At 37.9% G+C, this 18611-nt stretch overlaps 1 protein-coding gene across 14 annotated transcripts in view; it reads left to right on the top strand.

Moving 5' to 3' along the window:
* mbl (splicing regulator muscleblind) overlaps positions 1 to 18611 on the top strand; it is a 354372-nt gene that overhangs the window by 255195 nt on the left and 80566 nt on the right. For 13 of the 14 annotated variants that reach the window (XR_012102900.1, XR_012102901.1, XM_073080278.1 and 10 more), the window contains one exon: positions 16997 to 17680. Coding sequence is in view for 12 of the 14 variants with exons in the window: in XM_073080278.1 (XP_072936379.1) it covers positions 17492 to 17680 (189 nt within the window). In the remaining 2 variants the exon portion in view is untranslated. Of the gene's footprint in view, positions 1 to 4107; positions 4332 to 16996; positions 17681 to 18611 lie in introns of those variants that run through there. The other variant, XM_073080271.1, reaches the window with a different exon arrangement.

Raw genomic sequence — 18611 nt, 5'->3', positions numbered from 1 at the left:
AATCGCTTCTATTTGTAAAGATGATGCGGTGGTGACGTAACAAAACGTGACTTATATCGTGTAAGTCGCGAAGTATGAGCATCTTTTGGTAGGTGCTCGGTTAGTCTTAATGAATGATACAGGAAGCGAGACGCGTGCGCAGTGAACTGATGTGGAGATGAGCCGCGTGGGCGCACCCCCGCCAGCTCGTTGAACGTCCAACAATTGCCTATTTAACTCCTGAGATAAGATTGCGAACGACTTGTCGTGGATGAGATATGACGGATCGGAAATGCGACGACCGTGCCGTGTCATGTTAGAATTTCTCATGAAGAAAATGCATTGATATGCGTCTGTGATTTTCTCCGCTAACGTTAACCGTTTGAAGTGTGAAGTCCAATGCAATTATAGGAGATAAAACTACTCGACTACTCGTATTCTATCTTAGGATTGATGTTAACATTATGCTCATTGTATACCCAAAAAAATTGTCCTTTTTAGAATCAGTTTCATGTCTTTTAAATAAAATCGCATTAACAGCGACCAATGAAGATGGCGTGTGCAACGGACATTGGTGTGTCTTAGCGTAATCTGGTGTCGGTGCGCGAGAGGTGTGGTATACGGTTACACGTGCGGCGATTGGTAACTTTGTTCTCGGCAAGTGTTCGTACAAAATAATAATTGCATTAGTGTGAGTGCTGCGTTCGGCGTGGGACGGGGCAGTGCATTTTTTGCGGGCACAAGATGAACGGCGGGTCGTTGAACTCCATCGTTCGTCTCGAGGACACTGAATTCGCCAACGGAGCGCATCTTCCGACGGCTTAACAATTAAATGCATTTTTTTAGTTTGGCCGCATTATTCGCTTGCGGCAATTATTCCATTCCACACCTTATAAATTTTAGCTCGACAACCAGACGCGAAAGACGTAAAAATAACACGCTGTTACGCCTTTATTTAATTTTGTTAAATAGAACATCGTCCTTTGGAATTGTTTTATTTAGGCACAGTTTTACAATCAAGATTTGGTACACCTAGATAAGTTATCGTGCTTATTTTTCGTTCGCGTGCGACAGCGGTTGACGGCGGCACGCATTAGTGCGCAGGCCGGCGGCACGGCGAAGCAGCTGTCGATACCAGTGTCCCGTATTAGATTTTATTATCAATTACTAAATACCGCTAATTAACAGACGAGCCGTGCCCACTCGTCTTTCAGCCGGCAAGAATGTGTGACGGACGAGTAATAACTTCATGAAGCGCCTCAAACCGCTAGCTTCCGACCAAGATAATATGTAATATAAATTCAGAACGATGCTCTTGTTCGAACACAATATAATGGGCTGGCAACATAACTGTAATGCTCTTTTAACATGATAATTTATTTGCTTATTTAAGTTTGAGTTAAGTTACTGTACTATCACCAAACCTCAAATGACAATAGACATTACCGTTTTGTGAATCGTTTTCAGATTTAAATTATGAGATATTTTTACGGAAAATCTTAAAAATAATGTTTAGGTACTTTAAATTATAAATAAAAAGCACCAAGTGCGTGACGAACCACGCGCTTCAAGAGTTCTTCCGTAACCGGTATGAACGGGTAAACATTTATTTTACCGGCTGTAAAAAATATAAGCTTGTATTTCATTATATTTCTCAAAGACTGTAAAAACAACAGAAGTACCTTACTGTGTAACAGAAAATATTACATAGCTCAAAACTACATATCTAATTCATACCAAATGTCATGAAAATAATTTTTAAGATTACATCTTAAAAAAATTTTTTGCACCTTTCATATTTCATCAACTCTAGACTACGGAACCCCAAAATAATAAAGATAAACATATGTACTCATTTATTGGAGTAAAAATGATAAGTATAATTATTGTGAAAATAATAAGGAAAAGAATAATTGTTATTACTTATCATACGAAACGAACAAAACCAAAAAGGTTTTAGGGTTAAAAACGCAAACGTGGTAATTGCTAATATAGTTAGTTTTTAGATTATTATCTGATTACGAATATTACTTAATTCAACCCTTTAGTTGAAATAAAACAAACACGGTCCGTATGGAGCTCAACTTCGGGGGACTGTTAATCAAATTATCTAGACGAAAAGTTTTTACCTAAATCATGAGCAAATACAAAGTAATTACATGGTTTTTATACAGCCACGTACAATGTAATCCTAAAAAGATCTCGAATAAAAAAAACTTGGTATTTCGAGACCGTAAAAAGTGTATAAATGAGCTTTTAGTCGTCACGCACTGTGGCGCACGCGGCAAAAACAGAGCACGACGTCATCTCATGATAATGCCTGCAGTGGATAGGTGCTTGTGTACGCCATAACAAGCTTTCTTTCGCCGAAAATGTTTGTTCATAATCTATTGTTTATTGAAACTTGATTCATATAGAGCTCTTTTTGAATGTTAATATCTACCACCGCTTGGGAAGGTATTCGCTATGGAACAGGAAAAACTAGGCAAGAACGTGTTCACGCTAGATTACTGTTTCTACCACCATTCAAATGTTAACCCGAAGTTGTTTAGTAATAAGCGATTACTGCAGGCCTTCTGCATCGATTTCAATCCCTATAGAGTATACGTCCTTAATAAAGGTGCACGTCGTTGTCGTCTTATGATAATGTCTGCATTGCATAGGTGTCTACGGACGACGTAAGCTTTTTTGTCGAATTTTTAATTCAACTCAAAGCTTCTTCGTGCGCGCATTCGCCTGATAATAAGCGGAAGCGGTCACTTCAACTTAAAATATTTATAATGTAAATCGAACTGAATACAAGATATAAGCTTTAACTCCTAGCCCATGATTATCAATTTTAAACCCGTCATACCTGAACTGTCTTTATTTCCTGCAGTTTTAGCAATCATATCTGATAGGAAAATTGAAGCAACAACATTATTTTCATAAAACAAGAGATATTTTAACAAAATGAGTAAGAAATCTTCTCGTAAAACACATTGTTGCAAGAATTTACAAAAAGCAAAATCGTTTCCCCCGTCTAACAAAATTTAGCTTAACTTCAAACGTTCGGGCCATACATCTTTTGGATATAAAGTATTTGGCTCCTAGACTTTGCAATCTCCGTCAAGTGTACTTTGTCGCAGTCAATAGGACTTTTAGTCTCCCAAGTTACGTAATGCGCTTACCACCCTTGTCGGGTTTCATAATATCTTCGTTTCCTATTCTGATTGTGCCGGCTGCGTCGATGCAATGCACTTACAAGGCTATCAAGACAGTCCACGATACTGTAAGTTTCTCTTGATATTTTCCCTTGCATTTTCGATATTCTGAATACTGTACAACGTGACTAAATATTCAAGCTTACGGTGACTTATTGAGATAGTAGACAAGTTTTATGACGTAACTGTTTTATGGGGCATTCGGTATATTCGATATTTGCAATCGAAAAGGATAATAAAGAACCAGATATTTCGATATAAGAGGAACGTCGGGCGGGTGTTCCCATTTTCGATGGAACGTTGCATGGCGAAGTGGTCGCGCGGCGTGTCCTCGGACGGGTCACGCGCTACTCAAACCCGTTCCGTGGCGTACTTTCACCGCTCGTCGGTGCGCGCGCGCTGCACGCTGGCGCCAATCTTGCTCGCTCGCTTGCACATTGCCCGTGCTCTCCCCTCTTCGCACCCCCCTTGCGAACATACGATATCGGCCGCGTTGCCCTCCATATGGCCGCATAAATCCCTACAGGAGTTCGATATTCTTTAATACGACAATGTAGAGTGCTTAAATATGATTAAAGTGCAGAAATAGCTTAATTACTTTATCAATCTACTTGGAAGTTAGGTAAGTTAATAAAGTTCGAATTCTAAGACTGATTTCGATGAAATCAGAGAATAGAGAAATCTTAGGTCTGCTCATGAAGTGGAAGAGAGCGGTGCAACACATTGACCGGCTAAAACTCTACACAATCGACGGGGCGGGCGGAAGTGTGGCAGTGGCGAAAAGCTCGCAACTGCATGAGGAGAAAGGAAGCGGCGCGCCGTGCGGCGTGATAAGGCAGCCGGCTGGCGTCGGGGCGCGGAGGGGGGCGATCGCGGCGGCGCGGGGTGCGGGGTGCGCGCGCAGCGACGCCCCGCGCCGCGCCACTTGCCTCCCGTCAGTCGCCCGCCGACTCCGCTTGTGCTTGTGTGACTCGCGCCGCTCCGTGCACCGCACTCGTGCCCCGATCACGACGCGTGCCGCCCCGCTGTGGCCGCGAACGCGACCTCTACGCTACCGGCGAAACGTTTCTCCCGACTTTCGTGCGACTTGCTATGATTTGACTTTTGGACTTTTACACTCCCTTACCCGGCTTGTTTATCCCTCATCATGTAAGTGTTCCGCTCATTCTATTAGATGCGATGCGTTATCGTCGAATTCGGAACTCGCGTCGAAGTGCTCCGTGAAAGTTTTTGTGAATTAAAAAATAGTGTTAATTTTTTCGATCTCGCACAGTTCGATGCATTCGTATTTTTTGGTGTTCGCCGTTCGTGAACGAAGACAAATTTCCGGCGATTTCCGAAATTCGACGGAAAGTTTTCGATAGCTGGAGCGAGCGGCGTGATTTGAGCGGTGCGTGCTAAGTCGGCCGTTCGCTCCGGCACGGTGTGGCACGGTGGTGGCCCGCCACGGCCGCCACCCCGCATGTGAGCATTATTTGGTGCAGTGCCGGCCGCGCTCGCGCTTCTTGCACGAGGGCCCGAAAGTTAAAGCTTTCATCGATATTACTCATAATGTAAAAGTTCCTCCGTGTAGAAATCTTCCGTAAGCCCCTAACAAAACTTTCTTCCCTCATTACCTTACTTGTACGAGTATTCCGTTATTAGTTTGTGTTGTGTTTCTGCGCTACTGGTAAGATATGTCGCTAAATTAATGTAGAAGTGAATTCCCTGATTATTTCTTTTTCATATTAATTTTCTGTTTCTTTGAAACACACTTACATTTTTTTCATAGTTTGATTTCAAACTCAGATTACTCATTAAGTACTTTGGCCGAAATAAAAATAAGTGTTAAAACGTTAAAACTCCTCTGTATCTTATAGATAAGACCACAAGTATTTTTACTTCAGAATAAACTTCGATAAGCATATGATAACACTAATCTCATGAAGAAAAATCTGTAAAAGAGTCACGATTGAACTCTTTTTAAAAAGCTGTGAAATAATCACACAGAATAAATCGTAATAATTATAACGATGTCACTAAGTTGTGAATCAGTTCTTTTAAAGCTACAGAATGAAATATCCAACTTGCACAATCAAAATGCTAACGCTAATTATGTGAGTAATATTTTTTAAAAAACTGTGAAATAATCACACAGAATAAATCGTAATAATTATAACGAAGTTGTGAATCAGTTATTTTAAAGCTACAGAATGAAATATCCAAGTTGCACAATCAAAATGCTAACGCTAATTTTGTGAGTAATAATTTTATCTTATCTTTTGTAATGTTTGATTTCTACGTAAGATAAGAAATATTCAGATTCAGCCAAAAATACTGCTAATGTAACTTTATTTATCGCTCTCAAAAGTTATGTTTTAATTTATTCGATCCCGTCGAGTTATTTAATTTAATCTTCTTAATATAAATTATTGTTGCAGTATTTGTCATTTTAAAATGACTTTTACAAAGATAATGATATAGAGATTACAAAAAATCTACACTAAAGAAGCTATGACTCAGAGGTATGTAAGGAAAAATAGTATTTTAAGTATTCTATTTTTCATGTTTAGTATAAATAACTAACTATAAATATCGAACTAGAAATTCGCGCATTGTTAAGTGCGTTCTAAAAATGTAGAAACATCAAAAAATATTTCTTTTATCTATAAAAATTCATAAACCGGTTTCATTATAATTGTACTCCATTCCGCCGTCAACTAATTCGCAGTTCCGTTTATCTTAAGTGCGTCTTAACTCCACTTTATAATATTGAAAATAATTCGAAATAACAGCACTGAAAACGGAGTCTAATATAAAGTTGTCGTCAAAGTAATAGAAATTTCCACTTTAGCATCAGTTTTAGTAGAAAATATAATTTGATTTCCGACATCGGCACTAAAACTGCAAAAGTCACCCACAAGAGCCACTTTACACGATATTAGTAATAAAGATGTTATACATCGAAAAGTGACTAACTCCGAAGACGCTTAATCCTCGTTCGGTGAGTAACCCCTCGCAAGATATATTTAGTGTAGCTTCATACTTATTTTATTAAAGAAATTGGAAAACAGCAAATGCACATAAAGCGAGTCATCGTTGCATGACGTGTTTCTTTGAAGCTGCAAACAAATATCTATATGGATTATTCTGCATTAGTAAATTTACTTTGGGTTTTTAAGTAATCATCTAAAACTCAGAACATTATGTTACATGTTTTCCTGTTTTGTATTTCCTTGTTGTAGTTTGGAAAGATCTGTTGGAATTTGTAAGAACTATCTGGTTTTATTATCTGAGCTTTAATATTTCTTGTAACATAAGCAAATTTGACTTAGCTGTTTTATATTGTTGCCGAAGACTTGATTCAGTGATCAGTCTTGAGTTCCTTGACCATATCGACATTATTTCTATCAAGTGTTTAAAATTAAAAATAAGAACATAAAAATCGGCCGAACGTCTCACAGTCTTGTTATATTATCTAAAGAGATTTAAGGCTTATCAAGTTTTAAAGTAATGATTGTTATTTAAAATCAGTGCACACGTAAAGCAAGAGCTTATAAATAACAAATCTGACCCAGCTACATTAGCAAAGCATCGTAACGTGTCGTTTTAAAAAATCCTCAGTACATTATTCGACTAAATCCACAATGGTTTGTTTGCCACGTTCCGTCTACGGGAACAGCTGGCTCGGCTACCTGCCCGAACAATGGAACTCCCGGCGATAGACCCCGGGCTCTATTATTATTGTTTTATTTCATTTCCTAGCTAGTAGCGAAATGCAGCGCTTAAAGCTATCGTCAAATTTATTATCGGGAGAATTTTTAATTGCGGCCATTCTATAAAATGGCCTTTACAACGTTATAGCCAAGGAAATAACAGTAATTGCCTTAATATAAATATCAATGAATATATTCTAGCATACTTTGAGCATTACATAAGTTTACACCGATTACACGTGTTAAAAGTAAACTCAGGACGAAAATTCCGTAGGCTTTTCCACGAAATAGGATATCGACGTCATCATAACGAATTACAATGGAACAAAAACTGAGATGATCTCAGAATTCATGTATTATTCCGTACATAGTACATAAAACACATTTTTATATTGTAATTAGGTGCATAATCTTTGTAAAATTCATATTATCTTTATTTAAACGATTTGTGTGTACATATAGACTGTTCATTTATTTAAATATATATATTTTGATCGTCTGAGGATACAAAAATGGATACCTATAATGCCGCAGGCAAAAAATAATTAAAAAGGAACTCTGACCTCTTCTGATGGGTTTTGCTGATTAAAATACTAAAAGTTATTTATTTTATTAATGCTTATTTTCAGAACACATACATGAGTTAACAACTAATATTAATTTGTAGAATTTACTCATAATATATGCACCATGAAAAATATATTTTAAAGATAATTTTTGATATATGCAGAAAGATGATAATTATTATAACTAGTGAAGTAACTTAAACTTAATCGTTAAAAATTAATTATGTTCAATAAATATTCGATTGCTATCATAAATCTTAAAGATTTATCAGTAGTTAAGTGTAGAAAAAATGCCATCAGTCAAAGATAATTCCTGGCAGCATTAAAATGTCTCTAATTGCAAAGACTATGTAATTTTATGAAATTGTGAAGTAATTTGTATAAAAGTCAAAGAGTACAGACGTAGAGACCGGGCGTTAATATTTTATTTTATGTTTTATTCCCTGGCGTAAACGCAGCTTTTAAAGCTACGATCAAATTTATTGTTTACTAAAATGATAAATTGCTTGCTTTCTTTGTTCGTTAAGTATTTGCTCATTGTATTTAGCCAACAACATCTGTTGTTTTACGAAACCCGTAAGAATGTACAGTTTTAATATCTTATGATAAATTTTAAAATATAGCATCTCATTTTTGTTTCTGTCGACAGTTTTATTCAGTTTTTCAGTTTCTACGACTTGTCGAAAATTTCCAAACCAATCACCACGTGTACAATTTTTCTACTTTGCAAGTTTCATAACTTGTCTTGTACTTGTAAATTGACGTTTTAATCATAACGTTTAGTACGCCTATAGACTCACACTAGAAGGAGCTCAGAAAATTTCAGTTATTTGGAAATAACAGAGACACCGTTTATTCTTATCTTTTTTATTATTCATTATTGAAATATGATTGCAAAGAGAAATATAAATTAAATTCGTATATAATATAATATAACGTAAATTCCATTATCTGCAGCGCAACATTTATGAGACAATGTTATTTTAAAATATGTAATTTTATTATTTAAATTCATACCCTTCGACTGTAAAAACCCAAAGAGGGTATTAAATTCTTCGGCCAGGCGTAATTTGAAACGTTACTTCGTAAAAAGAAGTGCAAATATGACCTATGTACCTACTTGGTTTCAGAAAATATTCGCTAACGAAAAATAACAGTTTTACATACACATCAAAATGTGTCCATTATAATACTATGATAATATATTTTAACATGAAATAACTTTAGAAATACACTAACAATAACATATCGAAAATATAACCAATATAAATATACAACACAAGTCTAAAAATGTAAAAAATATCTGTACAATAATTCGTATTGCATTTGAATATTACGAATTTTCAAAATATTTGTTGATTACTAAGAACTTATAGGATGGTATAAAACAACAAAACTGTCATCACTATCGATAAAAGCAACATTTTATCTTATCCATTCTATAATATTGCCACAAGCTACAAAAATCACAATATAAATTATTAATTACAGACAAAAGAAATTGTATTTGCAAATGCAATCGCATTTTAAACTGCAAATGTATTTCCTTAAAGTAGATCAGTGTAGCTGTTAAAAGTGAGGCAAAATGATAATGTTTTTCACGAAGTACTCGTTATCTCTGTAAAATTAAACGGATGTGACACAGCGCGGCGCAAGATTACGCTACGAAATTAATCACTGATAAGGTATCTTTAGCAGTCTTTAATTTCTTTAAAGCACTTTGCGGCCGCTGAAATTAAATGGAAAGTTTTCGGATTTCTATTCAAATTACGTACATACATGTACATAATATGTATACGTACATATATACGTTATACCTACATGCGCAATAATAAATGTTAAGAGAAAAATGAAAAAAAAAAACACTTCATCATTATATTTATTAATTTTATTTCATTTTCAATTAAGATTAAAGTGATTGAGTAAAGAGTTTAGTTTTAACTAATTACTGCTTTTGGATTTTCATATTAAAAAATTATAATTTATAATTACCATAAGGATTATTCGTATTAAAGTTTCTCGACCATCTGTAATTGGTTATTCTACAGTCGCAGAAACTCAGTTCAGTTGATACGAAGTTAGTCAAGATAGCATTTCCGAATCTGATGTATCTATATGTCTGTTATGGAGTTGTGCCGTGTGTATTGAACTCCAAACTTCACAGGACAACATAGGGAAGATAGTAAAGACCGGATAGAAGAGATTACGTAGGAAAGCCGGAAAACGTTGGAGGAGACGAAGATTATAGACTGAACTTTATTTTGTGTTGAACATATTTAGATCAGTAGCATTAAGAATTACTATGAAAAGGTTCCCTTCAAATATTATTCATAGAATATTCAGATATAGCATTTAGTGTTAGAATATTCTCTAAAAATACCTTTTTTTCATATACATATGTCAGATAATCCAAAAGTCATTTTATAACTGTATCACAATACTTATTATTATAATTATTAAGTTTGTAGTAACAACGAATAATTTGCTCCAATATGTTTCCTCTTTCGGATTGTTGTTCAGCGCTGTCCTCGTTCTCACAGTTAACTTTTGGGTCGTTTAAAAACATGTTCCTTGTTGCTTTTATCATCATTGCATTTTACCATATAATACGTATAAATGTAATCATCCAAGTAAACTCTTTGTAAGTGTGTGCAACATATTATTATGTTGAGGTATCCACTAAAGGGTGTCTCAGGACTGTAATATGAATACATTGCGCAAACAAACGCGTTTTCCTCTTTCGGATTATACAGTCCGGTCCCCGGTGCCCACATTTGGCGTTGTGTTTTTTTTATATTTCGCCGATGCGATCAGTTTAATGTCGGCGTGCCGGTGGCGCGGCGCTCCTCGCACCGTGTTCGATAAGGCGTGCACATTAACGGTCGCTGCAGCGATAGCGACGGAATCGTGTAATTTGCGCCTCGTAAATTTTAAGCCGTCGCAAATTTTTCGCCTCTCCCGCTAATTACCAGTCCGCCGGCGTCCCCGGAGGCTGCTAAATGTGCCTCGCGCACGTCCCGAATGCAGAAGCACTAGTTGCGATCTGCCCCATACGTTAACAATGGCCTTTGTTTTGACTGCCGGAACTGACCTACGTGCTCGAATAATCATTTGGTTCGCTTTGCACATTATTTGCATCACAGTTTCATATTAGCGAGTAATCAGTATAAACTTATTGTTGTAATGTCTCGGATGACTCAACGCACCGCAGTACCAACGCAACTGCGTATCTATAAAGGAAATGCCACCTTAATATTTTGCATTGTGCTAACACAAGAGTTAGAACAATTTTGGGACACAAATATTTCGGAACAATAATGAAATCACAAAATTAAGACAAAAATAACATTTATTTAAAGTATCCTGGGTGGTCTTAAGTGCGATGCACGTTTACAATTTGGAGGGCATGCTTAAATTTTATCTAAAATGTTGAACTATCAAAAGTTTTATCCTTATAATGCACTCCGAATGCTCTCTGAGTCAACTGCCACGCGCGGCCAACGAATATAGGACCGTGCGCAGAATAACGAATGGTAAATCGGTGACATCACTTGCTGGGTACATTCGGATTAAACCACCTGCCCAAAAACACTCCACTCGCAACCGTATGCCACTCGCGCTACATATCATTTTCCCATAACGTCAACGTGTCCGTGAACATTTTACGAACATGACTCGCTTCGACAGAAATATCACGTTTAAAAATTTGATTTACCTTGTTGACGACATTTTCATTTAGTGCAATTTGTATTTAATTCCATTGATTCCGTGATCGCATTATTGTTTAAGCTAATTAAATTTATTGGAATCCCACTCGATTTAGTTCGATTCTGATGCGATTTAAAATTGGAATTGTTAAACGTGCGGAGTTGTCTGTTCGTTTTAGAGCTGAATGGATTTCTCGGCGTAACTAGACTCCAATGAAGTGTGTCGAAGGTGATCGCGGTGGTGGTTTTTGCGCCGTCCGCGTCTCCGGCCGGCGGAGCGCAACCACCCGCCAAGGCCAACTCCTGCCCGTGTCTGCCCAGTTTTCCGCTTCTCTTTATTACGCGCCGGCCTTGCCGTCTCGCACTTTTTATCTAAACACTGGACCGCTCTACGCTCCATTTGATTACGGCGTGGCCGCAACGATAAGCCTGGCCGCTGATAAAAAAACGGGACATGTCATCACCACCATATTTTGTTTTGAACTGAACTACTTAGCTAATGGTGGCTACGTTGATCGCCGTTGTTCAACGTCTGGAATGACGAGTATCGCTATTCTTCACTGTCGTCTGCTTTTCAGGGCACAGCTGTTGTATTACATTGGATTTGTACCAAAAGAATACGAAACTCCGAAGTGATTGTCCCAGCTGTGTCCGCCACGACTCCTTTCCTGTACCACGTGTGTGACCTTACCCCGATTTCCGCTGTACTAATTCTATCGATTATTGCGACAGAGCCTTCAAACGTAAAATACATTCACTTTCAGTTCAATCACAAATTGAGTAGGTAGGTACATTGAGAACGTATCGTGGCTAATAACATTTTCGACAGTCTCACGATTCTTATTCATTCTTGTTTAATTCTATTTTTTGTGCGAGTTCGTACCTTTTAATGTTGGGTCCAATACATTGCACGTACATACAATGTTAAATATCAATATTATTGCTTGATATTCGTATTGAATATAGGTATGCAATTTTATTAATAAAATTAATTAAGTCATTTAATTAAAGCATTCGCAGATATAAATCACTGAAAGTTACAATATAATCACTTCATTATTGCTGTGTTTCATTCGGTTTTGTTTAAGCACTACCTCATTATGAAGTTAGTATCAATAACGAGTTATTATATACTTTAGACATATCCGTTATAACCCATCGGTAATATTCAACTATGTCAATACTGCAACGTATGAGTTGGTGAAACAAACAAACAAGTGGAACTAAGCTCGGGATAAAATGAAATGATTTTTATTGCATCGTCATTTTAATTACGATTATAACATTATTTAGACCTTCTTGAGCAATATAATAGTACATAGTGCATTGTATTTTCATGACAACGATATAACGGGTGCTTACTTATCATAACTTAAATTTTAATAGTATTTAATAACTGAAAAAGTAACGGTCTAAGAATAAAGATATAATACTTTGAATTACAGATTCATGGTTTTAACTGCCTATTTTGTCCTTACACTAACAATCCGGTCCTACACATAGGGATTTCTACTCGAAGCCTTTTTGCCCCAAGAATTCTAATATTAGATGATATTTGATCTTGTATTAGAGTATAACCCACATAATATTATGCCGTCCACTATATTAGATTCTATTTGACAGATTGTGTAGTGATATTCAATTTGTAACATCGATTTATCGATATAATTCATTATTAAATGTAGATTCATTTTGTTTCGAAATCTAAAATGTATACCTGAGAAATCTTAAAAAGTTTTCGAAGGTAGGTGAAGTCTACCAGTACGCACTTGGCCAATGCGGTGGACGGGTCTCCTCTCAGTATGAGAAGGATTAGGCCATCTAATCCTTCTCATACTGAGAGGAGACCCGTGCCCGGCAGTGGGACAGTAATGGGTTGATAATGATGATATTCGTGATACAAATTAATGAATGTGATTTCATCGACTACAGTTTATTTAGGTACTTATAAGCAGCTCAAACTCGAAACATTTCTGTAAATCATTGACTATCTTGCCTCTGCTTCCACTTTACGCTTTCCGAAATTAACTCTTCGTGTAATGACTACAGAAAATTCATTTTATAAATTATTTTTAAACCATGTACTAACTTAAACCATTTCAAAATACATGCGTAGGTTGTACTTATCGTCCGATGAGTATAATAATAATGCACTAAGCACTAACAATGTAATATTATCGATACAAAATGTCAGGTAAAGTTCAGCAACAGGGAACTAAAGGTGCGGTAGATTGAAGAGAGTAACAATGAACTTTGTTGTTAAATTTTATGTGTTTTTAATGGTATTTGTAATTGGATTTGAAAATATGCAAGAAATGATGCATATTGGATAACATTCTAAACCTTAAATACTAATTGGTTGTAAAGTAACATGAGAGGGTAGGGTTCATCAGTTCCAGTTCCATTCCTCGCATTCTGTTTGTCTTGATAGCTCAGCTGGTTAGAGCGCCCACCTTACCGGTGGGAAACCCAGGTTCGAGTCCCGGTCAAGACCATGGATGCGAGAGATGGACGGGCTGATGTTATTGGATGATTTTGTGGTAAAACCCAACGCACATATAGACAAGCCGCACTACGCTACTTTTCGGTTGCAAAAATGTTGAATGGTTTTCATACATTTTGTATCGACCATCGTACACTGTTGGCTGGTTGCAACGTTTGACACAACATTGTGTTCGTTGCGGCGCGCTTGTAATATGCGATGATCTTAATATTACATTGACCGTGGGTATTATTATTCTTATGAATGTTGCTAGGAGGAAGCAGAGGCAAAGAGTAGAATGGAAATATAAATATTGAAACGAATAAACAGGTGATCCTCTATTCAACGATCAACCAACAACCAATTTCCAATGATACCAGTAATTATTCTGGCTATCAATTGTTGTGCTCGATAAATTTCTCGATGGCAACTTGATCGAATCGTCGGCTATCACAAAGGCCGGGCCCGAGTGTTTTTTCTCCCTCCCTATTCTCCCGCCCGAGCGCCCGACCGCTCTCACGAGATTCTTATTTAGATTCGCTTCCGTCTGATTGCTCTTGGTAATCTTTTCACTGGGTTATTGAATGTCTTCCCCGTGCGTGTCGGCTGCGAAGAACGCCCGGCCGCCGTCGACACCGTGAAATCAGACGCCGATACCCTTTGACTCTTTTTTCTTAGCTGAAGGTGCGGTTATAGAGTCGTCGACTACCCTTTGACTTTTTTTGCTAAGATGCGATTGTAGAGTCGTCGACTTCCTCTTTGACTCTTCCCTTAAGGTACTATTATAGTGTAGTCGAATTCTAGTTAAGACGTAATCAGTTTTTATGGTATTTGTTACAGTAGGTGATTAAACACAGTTTGAGCAGGGTAACCTTGAGTAATTTTATGCGGTAACCGTGTAACTTGGTAACAGGGTAAAGCTATACATAGTTAGTGACATATCTTACCAGAGTTTTACATACATTTTGTATGTAAAATTTTGTTTATTAACATGAACTTATTTTCTAGGAATCATAAACTAAGTATATTTCGCTGAGATATCATCAGTTTTAACGCGTTCTTTCTACATGAATATTCTCTTTTCCTTTTTATGATTTCACGGCAAATATATTTGTCCGTCATGTTATAATAATATAAATGTAAGTCATAATATTTATACAAACTGCCTTATATATATACTTGACTCATTTATTTAATTAAAGGTTGATAACCTTTAGTCTTTAATATATGTACTTACTCGGGTGTCAGTACATGAAATGCAAATAAAAAAGAAGTCAGTTAATAAACGCCTATTGTTTTACGTCTATTGTCTAGTGGTAGTTGGTAGTGCAGTAACTGTCAGGTGTCCGTCTCATTCGTTTTAATGTTTGTTATTATTAAAATTAAAATTATTGAGAGAAATATGCAGCGAAGACAAATTGAGCAAACTTCATCTATTTAAAGCGATTGCATTACGTGATGAAACTTCGTCTTGTCTTTAATAGCCGATCGATCTCACCTGGCCAAACACGCAAATCAATTACACGGGTCAAGTCAGAAGATAAAGGAATGAACTGAATAGTTTTGCCTACAGCAAAATAATGTTGCTACAACAAAGGCATTCTATTAATTTAAAGGTTTTGCAACATTACGAAGTCAATGCCCCCTTTGTTAGATAAAAGTGATTGTATCTACCAATCTCTTAAATTAAAGGAGTTGAATATTTTTCTTGACTTTCAAGTCGGGCAGACAATGTTGGGTTTGTTTTAATTTGTAATTAACTCCGCGACTTAGTGCGCGTGGATAACAGTATTTAATACCTGCGATAAACGTTGACACTGTTGCCTCTATCTACGATATATTTACGATAAACCAATGTTATATAAACTAAAACTTGTTTCAACGGTGTCCGTTTCAAAATTTATTTAGTACTCAGCGAAATTATATTAATCGTAGACTCGGAGAGACCTCCAGGAGTTTCATTGATACTGTACTTTAATTGACTAATTAAAACTTTATGTTGTCCCAACTAATTACGGAATTTATTATGCATAGCAAAGTGTTATATAGATGCAAAATGTCGCTTTATAATGAAGTCTTTGTAAGGTGGTAAACGAAATTGAATAGTCTTGAAATACATTAAGTGAAATGAGGGAGTAGATTAGTAATGGAATAAAAAACTTATCTATTGAAATGCACAAAGGATGACTTGTTAAGATTCAATTGAATCGTTAAATTGCAAATATCTACGAAGCTAATGCGCTATGAAAACGTTCTGTTTTTACAAACACAAATAGTCCAATGATAGTCAAGAGCACAATTACGGAATGTCACTAGCATCGACCGAGGAAAATGAGATTTGTTGTTCTCCACTCGCGGCGCCCGGCGAGGAATTGACGTCTGAACAGACTGGCGCAAGCCGAGATAAAAATTCTGTTGCATCTATATCGAAAATAAAATTTGAAGATTTATGCATGATGGAGAGCGCGACGTTGCGTTGCCGCACACCAAGCTATTTTCAACTGGGTTATGCTTTAAATAGCACATTACGATAGGATTCAGTTTCACGAGTTTTTCCCTGTTCCCGGCCCCACACCGTCGCGCTTCGAACGCGGCGCCCACACAAAGAATTTTTCCGCGAGATCATTCCTCTGACACTCATTGGTTTTGTAATTATGAAGCGTATGCCTCGTATTTCGTAACTTTCTCGTCGTAGAGCTACTTTATGACTGGCGTTTTATGAACTTGTGTACGGTTAATTGGTGTCGTTTTCGTGAAATTATTTTTGTTGCATTTTGTTTGAATCGGGGCCGTGATTTGTGGGTAGGCAACAGCTGTTGCACGTTATTATTGGGCGACACCTGTCCAGTGCTCGTACCATGTTCGACTCACCTGTCACTGTCCTGTATGTACTCAAAATTAAATACGAACCATCATTTGTGAACTGCTCCATGCAACTTTGTATTATGTAATTAACTGTGTATTTAATTTTATATATTTTGTTTTTGTGTCACATTTGTTATCTTTTTCTAACAACTTCCACATTTTTTTTAAATTCTAACCCTACGATTAAGCTAACTTCATAAGCTAAATTCAAGGCATCATTCGCATCATTCAAAATAGTCAACAAATTTAAAATAATAAATAAAAAGTAGATAATTGCTAGTTACTGTCTGTACCTATTTCTTTGTTGTATGCTACTTTACTGGCAAATATCATTAACGACAGAACAAAACCTGAGAATGAATGTTTGCCTTGGATCTGCTGTGTAGAGTGGCGCGGGCCTGAGAGCGGCCGCGGCGCGCGCTTGCTAACCCGGTAGCCGCTTGTGCTTGGCTCCGGGAGGACCGCCCGGAGAGTAACCAGTGTGTTTTGTTGTTCGCAGAGTTGAGCCCCGCACCGCACCGGCTTGCTCGCTGACCGCCGAGCCGCTAATCTCGCTTTTTTCGCGCCCTACCGTCGCCCGCCCAGACTCGCACCGGCCGCCGCCGCCGCCATGCTCGCGCACCAAGCACCGCTCGCCCTCTACTAAACTCAACCGTCAACAACGATACGAACGCGTGTGATAATAATATTTTAATACTTGCCTAAATAAGCTTGCAACGTCGGTGTCTTTAATTCTAACTTATTTGTAAGATTAATAATTTATTAGTAAGTAACCGCCGTTCGAACCGCGCGCGTGTAGCCGCGGTGTTGCGTGTATTCTCGCGTGTGAAGTAGTGTGTGGTAGTGAAGGGTGCGCGAGCGCCGACGACTCCGCGCTAAGTGTGAGAAGTGCATGCTCGGAGCGCGCGGGCGCGCTCGCCCTCCGCCGCCTATGCGCCGCACTCGCTCAGCGTAACTGCGCGCGCGTCTTCCACCCTCGACTCTTGTGGCAACGATGGCAACCATGGTGAACATGAATAGCCTCCTCAACGGCAAAGACTCACGCTGGCTCCAGCTCGAAGTGTGCCGCGAGTTCCAACGGAATAAGTGCTCGCGACCGGACACCGAGTGTAAGTTCGCGCATCCCCCGGCAACCGTCGAAGTGCAGAATGGAAGAGTTACCGCTTGCTACGATAGTATCAAGGTAAGCACTTTCATTTTGATAATACCTAATACTTCTTTCTTATTTGAAAGTTAAAAAAGGCAATTGCAATTGTCCGGTTAAATTAGAACCCTCAAGGCAACATTTTCACCGACTCCATTTCAAGCGCCGACCTCAATTCCAAGGCTAGCTCCGAGTGACGTCAGCCGCCCCACCGTAGCCGCCGCCGTCTACTATTGTATGGGAATTGGCATTGCGCTAACATAATGAACAGGACGATGACTCGGCGGCGCCTTAGTTTGTTGTATCTATACCAAGATAGAAAACTACATTCAAACTTTGAATTATTTCAAAGCTCAATAGTTAACGAGCCGTAACTTAGGTGTCTATAAAGTCATTAATTTTATCTATAATTAAACCCATTAAGTACTCAATGATGCACAAAGTTTTTGAATAAAAATATATTTTTAAACATTACACAATAAAACGTTGTGTGGGCTAGTTCGCCGTATGTCCATATTACGTGATACAGCGTTATCAGCTCGGTAGGATGACGTGATAACGTGTAGGTATTTCGGGCGAATAGCGGGTGATAAAAATTAAAATCGACATGTAAACACGCACCTCTACCATTGCATCGCCAGGGGCTTAAACAGATAAGGCGAGCCGTACGGCTATCGGTGCGCGTAACCGAAAAAATGCGCGACCGGTTATTTATTTAGAAGACAACTCTCGTAAATCTGCATTTTAAACAACTTCACGACAATTTCCGTGGAGTTCCACCAGATTATGTCCGTTTGCTAAACAACAAAAAAGTCTCAGCATAAAAGGCTTTCTCGTTTCTTAGTATTTCCCTTCATATTTTCCTTTGATGCTCGACTGAATAACGCGATCAAGAGATAAAACGCACGGGAACGGGGCGGGCCCGTTGGTTCGGCAAAGATTTCTACGTCTATCGTCTCGTTCCGCGCTC

This window comes from Epargyreus clarus, unplaced genomic scaffold (assembly GCF_041222505.1).
Source record: "Epargyreus clarus isolate Ecla_fem2 unplaced genomic scaffold, WU_Ecla_fem_2.2 ptg000015l, whole genome shotgun sequence".
In the NCBI taxonomy this organism is placed as follows: Eukaryota; Metazoa; Arthropoda; class Insecta; order Lepidoptera; family Hesperiidae; genus Epargyreus; species Epargyreus clarus.
Note: the sequence above shows the minus strand (reverse complement) of the source record. Positions and strands in the feature narration are given on the sequence as shown.